Source organism: Schistocerca gregaria, chromosome 6 (assembly GCF_023897955.1).
Source record: "Schistocerca gregaria isolate iqSchGreg1 chromosome 6, iqSchGreg1.2, whole genome shotgun sequence".
Taxonomy (NCBI): Eukaryota; Metazoa; Arthropoda; class Insecta; order Orthoptera; family Acrididae; genus Schistocerca; species Schistocerca gregaria.
Window position 1 is genome coordinate 577,197,822 of NC_064925.1, and position 13,642 is coordinate 577,211,463.

The 13,642-nt window shown below is 40.5% G+C and overlaps 1 protein-coding gene across 2 annotated transcripts in view; it reads left to right on the forward strand.

Annotated features, from left to right (window-relative positions):
* LOC126278428 (ARL14 effector protein) overlaps window positions 1-10,079 on the forward strand; it is a 50,640-nt gene extending 40,561 nt beyond the window's left edge. For both annotated transcript variants that reach the window (XM_049978544.1, XM_049978545.1), the window contains exon 4: window positions 9,629-10,079. In XM_049978544.1, coding sequence (XP_049834501.1) covers window positions 9,629-9,704 — 76 coding nt within the window. In that variant the 3' untranslated portion in view covers window positions 9,705-10,079. The remainder of the gene's footprint in view (window positions 1-9,628) is intronic.
* The last annotated feature ends 3,563 nt before the right edge of the window (window positions 10,080-13,642 follow it).

The following is a 13,642-nucleotide window of genomic DNA, read 5'->3' on the forward strand; positions in this document are numbered from 1 at the left end:
TGTTCCCGTCGACCAGTTCCGTGGTGGAGCATGAACGCTTTGCCCCCTCTAGATTCTTCTGTCCTTTCAGAAGCGACAGTCTCCAATTGATGATCTGCCACAGTTCAGCAGGCCTTTTCTTAGCACTGCCATCTTATTGCAATTTTCATCGATCTTTGTAAGGCCTACGACACAGTTTGTCGCCATCACATCGTCCTTGTGCTCGATGAGTGGAATCTTACAGCTCCCCGGTTTTTATTTCCCAGTTCCTGTTCCACCGTTCGTTTAGAGTCCAGGTTGGCTCTGTTCTTAGTTCTCCGCAGACCCAGGAGAATGGCATTCCACAGGGTTCTGTATTAAGGTCCTTTTTCTAATCAAAATTATTGGACTTTTGACCTCTGCCAAATCATTGGTCACTCTGCTCTGTATGGGTGATTTCTGTATTTGGGCTAGCTCCCAATTGGTGAGCTCAGCAGAACAACAGGTCCGGGATGCCAACCGGTGTGCTTCCATGTGGACATTCACACGCATTTATCAAGTAAGTCAAGGATGGTGCTTTTCTGTCGGCATACTATGGTTCATCCTGTTCCAGAGTTGTACCTCGATGCCCAACACCTGACTGTGCTCCTGCAGTTTGTTTCTCGGGTCTTCTTTTTGTCAACAAGCTTACTTGTTTGCCCCCATATCAGAAATTAAAAGGTTGGTTGGTTGTGTAAACTAAGTGTTTTTTTCTTCCGTGCCCACACCTCTTGGGATGTAGATCATTCAACCCTTCTCTGGCCTTTACTAGGTATTAGTTCTGTCCCATCTGGACTACTGTTGTTAAGTTTATAGATTAGCTGCCCCTTCCATGCTGCTGCTCTTGCACCCAGTTCACCATCATGATATCTGTTTAGCCTCTAATGCTTTCCATACTAGTCCTGTTTTATAGTCTTCTGGTTGACACTGGGATCACTCCCCTTTAGATTCAGCAGTCCCAGATCCTGGTTTCCTATGCCACCAGTATCACTCTTCCCCTGCTCACTCTTCCTATTCTACTTTTTTTTTTTTTTTTCCCACAGTTTCAGGCCATTGCCCTTCCACAGCCCACTTTCGGGTGTATTTACCAGTTGGGCTCTGCCTCACTTCTCTCCACCATGACTTCCACCTCCCCTCTTATACACATTCTTCCCCGACCATCCTCCTCCCTCCCCCCCCCCCCCCCCCCCTCCCCGACCATCCTGCCTTGCTTAGTTCCTCAGCCTCGGGTTCAGATGGGTTTGTTCAGGACCAAATGCCTACATTGTTCCAGTGGTGTTCCATTGTTTCTTCTAAATGCTCTTACAAGAGTTTCAGGACGACATTGTTCTTTTACACTGACGGCTCTAAATCCGTTGATGATCCTGTGGGCTATGTCTTCTATTGGCACAGAAAACCATCTCTTGTCTGCCACGTGTGGGGTGTTGACTGTGGAACTGATAGCCATCTATTGGGGCCTCTGATTTATTAAACAGTCCTACCTCACCCGAGCTTTGTTAGCTACAAACTCAGTGAGTGGGTTTCAGGCTCTCACTCAGTGTTTTTCCCCCCACACCTGGTCTGTGCCATGCGTGACCACCTAGCTAATCGTGATGTTGCTTGTTCAGTTGATTTCCTTTGGGTTCGTGGCCACGTAGGTATTCCAGGTAATGAAATTGCTGATCATCTGGCTGAGGGCCACGACCACCTATCCCCCATTCTCCGTGACCCCTCTGGGGACAGATTCACGGCTTTACATCAAATGTCTTTTTGCTCAATCGTGGGCTGACCCTTAGGAGGTTACTCCCCTGTGTAATGAAATTGGCACCGTAAAGGAGACTTCCACCATGTGGCATTCTTCTCTGTGCCCCTCCTGGTGAGTATCTGCTATCCTCTGCCATCTTCGTATTGGCCATATTAGGTTCACCCATTGGTTTTTACTCCGCCACAAGCCCCCTGCCTCCTTTATGGTTGTGGGGCTCCGCTCACGGTTATCCATATTTTGCTGGACTGCCCTTGCCTTTCGGCCTTTTGCACTAAATATGCCCTCTCACCTTCTTTGTCTCAGATGTTAGCAAACAATCCTTGCATGGTTAGGCTGTTTTCAGTTTTCTTCATGAAAGTCGTTTGTGCTTTCGGGTATGTGTCCTTGAATTTTCCTCTAGCATTTGAGTCTCTCAGCATAGGCTTTGGTTACAGAGTCTTTCACCATGCCTCCACCCCAGCCATGTCCACCGCCCCCCCCCCCCCCACCCCATTTCTCTACTTTTGTCTGATTTGTTGCACTCTTTTGTTTCCCCTTTTCTTGTGCCTTCTTCCCCAGGTGTCGTCCCTGTTCTATTGTAATAATGGTATGATGTGGGTGTTGGAACAAGTCGGTGGTGGTACTGGTGCCCTATCGTGCATAGCATTTCTGGGGCACCCATGCTCTCCCGGTTTCCACCCATCCTGCGCCTCTTCTTTCCTCTTCATGCTGCCCTGATGCCCCTTTTCCCTCATTGTTTGTACATTATCGCTTTCCTTGACTGGGCTGTGCTGTTTGTGTTGTTCATTCCTTGATTCCTGCCATCCTAGATTGTACCGTGCTGCATGGTGTTGTGGTTGCAAAGATGGACCTCGCCATGCATGTCAGGAATGAAGTTGCACATCATGCAGCCCATTGCGCACAGTTTGAGTCGCAACACAATGTCCTGTTGCTGCACAAAGTATTATTCAACATGGTGGTGTTGCTGTCGGGGTTCCCCAAGCCATAATCTGTAGGTAGCAGTCATCCACTGCAGTAGTAGCCATTGGGCAGCCTGAGCAAGGCATGTCATCGATAGTTCCTATCTCTGTATCTCCTCCATGTTTGCACAACACCGCTTTGGTTCACTCAGATATATCTGGACACTTCTCTTTCTGAGAGCCCTTCCTGGCAAAAAGTTCCAGTACAGATGCGATCAAACTGCGGTATTGACAGACTAGGCGTAGTTGAACTAACGACAACAGGAGCGGTGCACCTCCTTCCTGGTGGAGTGAATGGAACTGATCTGCAGTCAGACCCCCTCTATCTAATAGGCGCTGTTCACGCATGGTTGTTTACATATTTGGACAGGTTTAGAGACATCTTTGAACAATCAAAGGGACTGTGTCTGTGATATAATATCCACAGTCAACGTCTGTCTTTAAGAGTTCTGGCAACCGAGGTGATGCAAAACTGTTTTTGATGTGTGTTCATAAAAAAACCTTGCACAACATCAAACAACAAAATGAAGAAAAATAATTAATTCTCAATATGCAAATTGTGTTGGCAATAACGTAAACTAATTAAAATTTTGGCCATGATTTTTTTTCCACACATTATTTTAAAACATTGAAGTTCGTACATCTGATCATGCTTGACATCAGGTTCTAACCTGATAAATATGGTATGATTAAACATGATACACATTGCCCATTTTAAACTTCTGAATCGACTAGAAGCTTTATATGCAAATGAACATCTTTCCTGATGCACACCCATATATTTGAGGAAGAGGTTATTATTGGAAAATAAAAACACCAACTAGCTGTTATATAATTGCTTTAACTATCAAAATAAAAACCTTACATTTTTACACATTTATGCATTGCAGGAAAAAAAAAAAAAAAAAAAAAAAAAAAAAAAAAAAAAAAAACGTTCCATGCACATGAAACTATGTGGACAAATTTGGCATTCATTGACACCTGCTTGCTATGTTTGATGGCATGCATTCACCCACTTGCTTTCGAGAGTTTGTGGTAACAGCTGTTAAAATGTTTTGTCACTGGAGTTTCAACCAGTTTGTGATTGCTATTCATTGATGTCTCCCAAACATCATCAATCCCAAGTAACACATTTGCAACAGCCTTGGGGAAAACAGTGATATCCATTTTTTGTTTTGTAATTTGAACATACAAAGTATGAGCATTTACAAGAGTAAATGATAATTAATTGAAACCCCCAGCTGCCGAATCGTCACCTTAGTAGGCGTGACTAATGAGTGGATGGGCAAAGTACCTATTAGGAACATTATGTATGTACATTGTGGACAGTTGGAAATGTGGGTCTCACGAGAAGCATGCAAGGGATAAGTCCCTGCAGTCGCGCTATTCATCTGTGTCCTCGGTGGCTCAGATGGATAGAGCGTCTGGCATGTAAACAAGAGATCCTTGGTTTGAGTCCCGGTAGGGGCACACGTTTTCAGCTGCCCCCATCGAGGTACAGTATGTGAACAACACCTGTCAGCAGCTGAGTGTTTCAATTAATTATCATTTATTCTAGAGAAGCTGCACAGTCATCAATGGTATCTGTTCTTCAGAGAACAGCTACTATTTTCAGATATATTTACAAGAGTAGTATTGTATAGTATTTTAAAGGCCACTTTGCGATACTGCTTCACTAACTTCCTCAAGCATGAGCCATAGGTTTGCTTTTGATCTGAAAGATCAATGAAGTGCTTGACTACATTGTAATCCACAATTGCATTTGGTTTTTTCGCTTCCTCTCCTTGTTTTCACAACCACAAGCTCAAGTTGTGTTTGGTTGTCAAACAAAAAATTATGTTCCTCTTGTCACATCACTTTCTAACAACCACCTTTGAATTGCTTTCTGCAATCATTGTTTCCCCCTTCAACTTTTTTGTCATGAACATTTCAGATTCCTCCTCTTTGCACATAGTGTTCCCAACAGATGAGTTCGTTTTTCTAGAAGAATGTGCACCAACTTCATAGGAGTGTAAAAGTTATCTACAAAGAGTGTCCTTCCAAAATTCAAAAGTGAATCCATTAACTCTAAAAAGTTGCTGTTGTTAAGTCTATACTATGGCACACACTTTGTATAATGTCACTCCATATTGAAAACAGTTTTGCAGGAATGTACTGGTGAAATAGTAACCTTCCGCGAAATCTAACCATTGTTTCATAAATACAAACAGCTTCATGTGGAATGAAAGCTTCCTGGAATTTTGTGTTCAGAGAATTCACAAGCTTCCTAATTTTGGACATCTGGTTATGTTCATCTCTGTTTTGTCACAAAAGTGTATGCAACTGAGGAACAAATGAAACTTATTTCAGGACATGGTAGAAGACACCTGGTTTTTTGTAAAGTGGATTCTGGCCCCCAGAATCCTCCAATCTTGGTTTATGATCAAGACCCATAAATTTCCTCAAATTATCAACACTGATATCACTCCATAAAGCCAGTCTGGATGATGGTGATAATGTTCATGCAGCTATTCCACTAACAATCTTTCACTCAGCATAATGGTTTGTTTCATTCACTGTGAAAGTGCACATTTCTTCACGAAGAAAAAAAAATTGTAAACATCAGGGGGATGACTATTTGCAGGTAGATAGTCCAAAAGCGCATTGCTTATTCCACAGTTACCAGAGAAAAAGTTTAGGTTTCCCTGAACATCAAACCACTTTATTCATGAAGTAGGGAACCCATCAGCACAAGAGGTCTTTTGTCAGTGGAATATGAAACTTTGTTTGCACCATTTGTAGACGTATTACTCGTAACGTGGATATGTACCTTCTGTTTCTTCAGAGGAATTATTTCTTCTTCACTACTACTCTCGATCAAGGAATGAGCACAGTAATCTGGGTCGGAATCGCTACCACTTCCAAACAGTGATTCACCTGATAAACTCGATTCCTCCAAACATTTTCGGATTCTGTCCTCATGTGAATCCATTTTTCACCATACATCCACAAAATCTTACTGAAAATAAGCACTACTCTCGCCACATCTGTAAACAAAATGTGAGTGCCAACAAGGAACATGTATTGATGCTACATCGTAAACAGGTAACAATTGCCTGTCAGCCATTGCTGCCACAACAAAACCAACATCACAGTACTTTTCCCACTGGCCGGTATTATTCGACGCCCATTTGATTTCAACGCAGGTGTGATCGTGTATGCACCACAGGCAAATACTCTCAAACCCTCTCATGATCGAATATGATGGACATGGCGAAAATGGAAAAATTGATGTGCGTCAGATATGATGCACATGGTGTTGAAGTGCTAATAGCAAGTTAACTTAGAGGTATATTCAGAAATAAGAAATAAATATGATTCAGTTTTAAGTTTTATTGTAATTGTCTTTAACAATTACGAATTATCAAATTATAACTAGACATATTATTACTTTTCCAGTTGCATTACCAATATTTGTGGCATTTTTTTCCATTTTTTAGTGTCAGCATTATTTTAGCCAAGATAGACACGAAGCCCACGCCCACAACAGTAGTGAGTTTATATGCTAACTAGCTCCGTAGGTGATGAAGAGATTGAAGAAACATATTACGAAATAAAAGAAATACTCAGAGAGTTAAGAGGGACTGGAATTCAATAGTAGGAAAAGAAAGGGAAGGAAAAATAGTATGTGAATGTGGACTAGGGGAAAGGAATGAAAGAGGAAGCTGCCTGTTGGAATTTTGCAGAGATTAATTTAATAATAGCTAACATCTGGTTTAAGAATCTTGAAAGAAGGTTATATACGTGGAAGGAACCTGGAAACATTGGCAGGTTTCAGACTGATTATGTGGTACTCATCATCTCGGCCTTTTCCCACATCATGTGGGGTTGCTTTGCTGGTTCCTTCTCTTCCATAAATGCCTATCCAGTGCTTCTTCTCTGAGCCACCCTTTCTCCTGTAGCTCCCCTGTTATCTTGTCTTTCCATCTCAGTTTCAGTCTTCCTTTTCTCCTTAAGCCATCACTTTCTGGGTCTTCAACTCCTCTCGTCACATAGTACTTCCCTCTTCTCTGCACATGTCCATACCATCTTAGCCTACTTTCTTGGATCTTCTTACCTATGGGCCCCGCTTTCACTGATCCCCTGATGTACTCGTTCCTTATCCTATCCTTTCGTGTCACCCCACTCATCCACCTTAACATTCTCATTTCTGCCACTGCCATATTTTTCTCTTGGGCTTTGGTAATGGGTAAGTTTCTGCACTATACAGCATCACAAGTGTCACCATAGACCTGTAAAGCTTTCCTTTCATTTTGCAGCTAACCTTCTTACCACACAGTACTCCACTCAGTTCCCTCCAGTTCATTCATCCACTATTTATCCTGTGCTGTATTTCGGCCTACAGTCCTCCATCACTTTAAATGTAAGAGCCTAGGTATTTAAATTTCTTGACCAGCGACTGTTGTTCTCCTTGCAGGTTAATGTATTGATCTTTGGCATCCTTTGTACACATGTACTATGTTTTCGCCCTGCAAGTCCCCCTTCCCCTTTCCTCTAGAGCTTTTCTCCACTGTTCGAGCTTTTCTTGAAGTGCCTCCCAAGTGCGTTCACAGATTACTACATCATCTGCAAACATCATGCTCCGAGGTGCCTCTTTTTTTCACGTCTTTGACTAGTACATCTGTGACAAGGTCAAAGAGATATAGGCTGAGAGCAGATCCCTGATGTAGTCCTACTTTCATTGGAAAGCCCTTGAGGCACCTACACTGCTCCTGACTTGTGTCATTGCACCTTCATACACATCATCTATCACCCTGAAATATTTTTCTGGCAGGCATTTACTTCTCAGACACATCCGCATCCATATCCATATCTCTCGCATCGGCACTCTGGCGTGTGCCTTCTCAAGATCTATAAAGGCCATATGCAGTTCGGCTTGTACTTATCTGTGCCTCTCCATCTGTTGCCTTAGTGCAAATATTGCATCGGTTGTTCCTCTTCCCAGCATAAATCCAAACTGTTCTTCACATACTTCAGTTTCTAGACGCACCCTTTTTCAAATATCGTTTCCCAGATCTTCCTTGTGTGGGAAATCAGTTTTATCCCTCTATAATTGCCACAGTTTTGGAAATCCCCTTTCCCCTTATATATGGGAACCAGTATACTGCTTCTCCATGCATGCAGCATTCTTTCTCCTTTCCAGATCTTCTGCATTAGATCCCAGAGAAAATCTGTTTGCTGTTCTCCCAGACTTTTCCATGCTTCTATTGGGATTTGGTCTGCCCCTAAACCTTTTTATTTTTCATTTTCTTTATCGCGTGTTCAACTTCTTTCCTACTTATACTGTGGGTCATTCCTTCATTCATATCTCCATCCTTATTCTTCTCTTGTACATTTTCCTCATTCAATAGCCTTTCAAAGTACTTCCACGACCTATTCAGGATTTTCTCAAGGTTGTGTAATACTATACCTGATTCATCCTTTATCTGCCTTATTGATGTTATTTCCTTGGTCGCCTTATCTCATGCTTTAGCAACGTGTAGGAGTTGCCTGCCATCCTGTCTTCTTTCCAGCTGTTCATACACCTCTTCCATTGCCTCTGCCTTTGCTTTTGCCAGTGCTCTTTTTGCAGTCGTGTAGGCTTCCCTATCTTCCCGTTATGTCAACCCCCCCCTCCTCCTGTTGCTGGCGGAGTTTTTGTTTATATGGTAGTAACTCAGAGATTTAGGAACCAAATTTTAAACTGTAAGAAATTTCTAGGGGCAGATCTGGACTCTGACCACAATTTATTGCTTATGAACTTTCGATTAAAACTGAAGAAACTGCAAAAAGGCAGGAATTTAAGTTGGAACCTGGATTAACTGAAACAACTAGGGGTTGCAAAAAGTTTGAGTGACATTAGGGAATCGTAGAGGGAGACCAAGAGGTGAATACACTAAACAGATCCAGAAAGACATAGCTGGCATTAGTTACTCAGAGATGAAGAGGCCCGCACAGGATAGAGTAGCATGGAGTGCTGCATCAAACCTGTCTCCAGACTGAAGACCACAACAGTGTCTCTGTTCTCACTTTGAGAGTGAGTTACAAAATACTGGAAATCTGACAGTATTTCCATGACTAACAAACATAGGTTCCAGAAAATAATTATGTATGCATATAGTATAATGAATCAATAGTTACAATCGGGGCTGGTAGAGGTATCAGAATTGTAAGATATCTTACAGGGTGTATCACAGTTTGTAGTGGTTGAGGTGCCAAGTTGAGAGGGACAAGTGCAAGATTAGTATACAGTGTGTGTCTCAGTTAGTAGCAAAAACTGACAGATTATGGTGTAAGAGGGAAAAGGGTGGTAGGAGGGGGTGTTAAATAAGTCACTTGTGTGGGGAAAATGTTCTTCAAAATGGCCCTTCTTACAATGAATGAAACATAAAAATTGCAACAATAAGCATTTACGTGCCTTACAAAAGCTAGATCAGCTTGTTTACTAAAGAGTGTAGCACATATTTCACTTAGCTCACCTTATTCTGTTGTATTGCAGTTTGCATCTTTCCTAATTTTTCTCACACACTCCTTCAGTTTTTCTCTAGCTCTGGCACCTACGTCTGTACTCTGCAAGCCATAGTACGATATGTGGCAAAAAGTATTTTGTGCACAAGTACTATAAGTTCAATTAAAATTTTAGATGCATAACACATTGTTTTGAGGATATGTTTATTTGTATTTGTTTCCTTGTTCTAGTGTAAATAATGTGCACCTGAAGTTGATAAAGTGTTTTTGTGATACAATGTGTGCACTAAGATCCCTATGCCCATTGCCACCCATTTCCAATTTTTTAGTTTGTATTAGATAATAGCTGAAATAAAATATTTCAAATTAAGATTTTATTTTTCATTTGCTAAGCCTGAGTAATGAGTATCAACAAAATTACAAACTTTTTTTTCTTTTTCAGAGTCAACAGAAAATTTGTTTATGAGCAGATAGAAATTGAAGGCACTGACATTGTCATAAAAAACAAATTTAAATGAAAAGTAAACGTCTGCTGCCTTCTTTTCTGAAGAAGTTTTACAATCTGCGTGCATGAAAATGTGCTTTCAGGTTTTAAAATTTGTGTTATTTACAGAAAGTGTCTGTGAAGTTAAATTGTTTTTTATCATTATGGAATGGTTTACCTTTTATTGAAATGAGGAAGCTCATTCACATAAAAGGAATAGGCAATTGAATTATGTGATCGTTTGTTTTGTGAAGTAATATATACAGGAATTGCATATTGTTACAGAATTAATATATCAAAGTATGACTGAAGTCCTGTGACATCTTATATGCTATTGGTTTGTACATCAGAATCTAAGTTGGAGATGTCAATTAAATATTGATGTGAACAAATAAATATGTAACTCTAATCTGCACCTTCTTATTTTTACCCATATTATCGTACTTCATTTGTATATTTACTTGCTCCTAAATAGATCTATTACTTATTACAGTGGCTGTAGTTTAATAATTAACTATTTCATCCACTCATTGTGTGAGGGCTCGCTTGCATATATCAGACAGGTAATCGTACTGTAGCTGCAACCACATTGAAGGGATATCTATGAGGAGGCCAGACTAACAAGGTTTCTGAAGAGGATCGACAACCTTTTCAGTGCAACATGCTGGATGAGACTAATCTTGCCCTGCAATACTGAGTCAGAGCATGAAATGTTGGAGCCCTTAATTGAGTGGGTAGGGTAAGTAAGTTACAAATCAGAAATGGATAGGCCAAACTTTAGTGGAGATTGGTGGTATATGGCACATAAACAAGTCTTATGAACAGGTGACCTCACATCCTATCCAGTAAGTCTCCCCTGATCCCGAGTTCTGTGACTTCCGAACTCTGCCCCTTTTTCTAAACCTCTCCAGTGTGTTTCCTACACCCCTCTTCATTCTCCTTCAACCCTTCTGCTGGAAGGCGGAGCCACTGGTTCCGAAAGCTTGTGTAAGTAAGACCTTTTTTTTTATGTGCATGTTCTCCTGCCGCCGGTTGGAGAGTAGATTTTTTATCTATCCATTTACATTATATTGTCAAAAATTTATTATTTTCGTTTTTATAAGTTACTATTAGAGAGAGAGGGAATTAGGGATAAAAAAGTCTGTTAAGAAATAATAAAAATATTGATTCAAATTATGCGGCCTACACGTTTGGAGCAGTACATGGTGATGAAAGGAGCAGAACTTCGAAAATGTCTGAAATTCTCAGTATGTCGACTAGTGATTCAGAAAATGAAACTGAAAAATACTGGCTTCCTCTGAAGCATTCACGTGTTTAGATACTGCCTGAGAAAGTTTGAAGCTCATGATGGAAGTGGCCAGTATCAGATTAGCTGTCCTGACAAAAGTGCATGATTTAGCGACTCTTAAGTGGGTAAGTGTGGTTACTCCATGTAGTTTTTATTTGTGAATTGCTAAATAAAAGAATGCATTAGAATACCTTACTAACCTGGTTTACTTTACTGAACACCCATTTCCCCCTGGCGTGTTAGAACATGAGGGAGGAAGTTAGTTTCATGTTCCGTGAACCATTTGCATGATACTTCGTAATGATGTGAAATGAGTCATTTTCCACACACATCACTAATTAATTTTTAAATATTGCTGAGCATTTATAAAGGGATTTTTTAATTATGTTACAATAATTGAAATTCTTCTACAGAATAGGAGTAGGTAGGAGTAGTTGTCAAGGAGAAACTCTTTTTAGTTTGTTTTAAAAAATTACTTTGCTATCTCTCAGACATTTTATATCTCTGGATGAGTTATCATACATTTTTGTTGCTGCGTTGTGCACGCCTTTTAGTGCTAATGTGGAATAATGAATGTCATTTTTTCCTCTGTTATTGTAATTATGTACACCATTGTTCCTTTTGAATTGCAGTGGATTATTTAGAACAGACTTCATAAAGCAATAAATATACTCCGAAGCAGTAGTCAGAATCCCAAACTCTGCAAACAGATGTCTAAAAGATGATTTGGGTGTGCACCACGTATTACTCATACAACACATTTGTGCAACGAAGATTTTGAAACGTGAAGCTTCCTGGTAGAACTGTGCTTAGGGCACAAAATAATAACTGCCAACACTTGGGTCAAGAATAATGAAAGTAGGTTATGTATATAGAAGAAAGTTCAGGTTGTGAAAGGTTTAACGCTAGAATGCTGGAGGTTCTGACTTTGATAGGTTATTTAATCCCTTCCTTTTTTAGTTATAACAATAAGTAATGCAAAATTCTTTTCTTGACTAGTTCAGATTGAAAAAAATGCTGAATGTATTGTGGGCATTGTGGAATATTTCCACTTCAGCACCTGTAGTTTCATTACGTTCTGATAGGTGACAGCACTATACGTAGTCTTCAAAATGGCATCTATAACGGAGGTGCGTTCAAAGTAGAGAACTGACACTGAGTTTCTTTTGGCAGGAAACCGGAGTGTTGCACACGTTCATAGGCACTTGCACATCTGCTGAGACCTGGCAGTGAACAAAAGCACAGTGAGTCATTGACAAGGCATCTGTCTTCATCACAATCGGGTTGCACGAACCTGTCTGACCTCCCATGTGCCAGCCAGCTGCACTCCGCCATTCAGTGTGGTAGACGGATCACAATCACACACTTCACTGCACAGCTGGACATCTCTCTTGATAGTGCTGACGCACTTGTCCACCAGTTGGTATACTCAAACGTGTGTGACCACTGGCTTCCTTGCTGCCTACAGCTCGGTTCTCACACCTTCAAACTTCAGTCTGTTTGATCCAAAAAAGGATGCACCTGCAGGAAGTAATATGTGGATGACGGGGAGGTTGTTTGTGCAGCGAGATATCTCCAACATTGACCAGTAGAGAACCATGCAGGCATACATGCCTTCACAGTAAGGTGCTGTAATGCCTTTGCACTGAACGGAGATTATGTTGAAAAATAGGGTTTTTGCAGCAAGAGGAAATAATATGGTTTATTGAAATCCTGAATAAAACCCACTTGCTTTTACAAAAATAAGTTTTGAATACCCATCATACTCTGCTATATTGCCACATCTTGAAAGCGTATTTGTCAGACAGGAATGACTAAACCTGCATCTTGGGTTATGTGATAGTAGTTGTTCATCAATGATTGTACTTCCTCCAGGGTGGTAATCACAAATATTGTTTTCAGTGAACTTACTGCAATTTCAAATGCAAGAGCAAATTTGTTAGCATTAATCTCTGGTTGATTTTTCTTAAAAATGGAGAAATGTGATGAAATCTGTCCCTTTGAATAACATCTGTGACGAAAGTATGCCTCCCAAGAAAGTGACCAAAGATCACCCACAGACATATCTTTTGTACAAATTACTCCCTTAGCCTATATGATGGCTATCAATTTTTCCAGTACCTGAAGTAACATGGTCCAATTATTGTTTTTTAGTACTTTGATTCCGTGTGTGATTCAGTGTATTTAATGAGATAGAGCATATGCTTCATCAGAAGTAAGCTAGAAAAATGATGACAGTTTTCTACTCATATACAAGTGTAAGTAATGGGTCGTCCTCTCTCCCTTAGATCATTCGCTGCCCACCTCCATCCAGAAAATGAGAAACTAGCACTCTCCCTCTCTCCGTTCAATCCCTAGTGACCATCTTTGTAGAGGCATTCAGCTGGGCCTGTTGTGATGGATGAGGTGAGAATTGATGTAGATCAGCATCTGAATCCTCTTCCATTAATCCTTCCTTGTTCACAATGTCGTAATCTTCAGTTGTCTTGGTAAAAAAATCCTTTATGTGAAGTCAATTTCTGATACAATGTTGGAATTCTCTAATTATAAAAGACATAACATTTCTTTGTGATGACGTATGTTCAAAAACATCTTTCATAGACAAAGAATATTTCCTGAATGACACAATACAAATTGTCAGTTCTTGAAAATATAATGTAATTGGAGAGAGAGAAATCTACTCA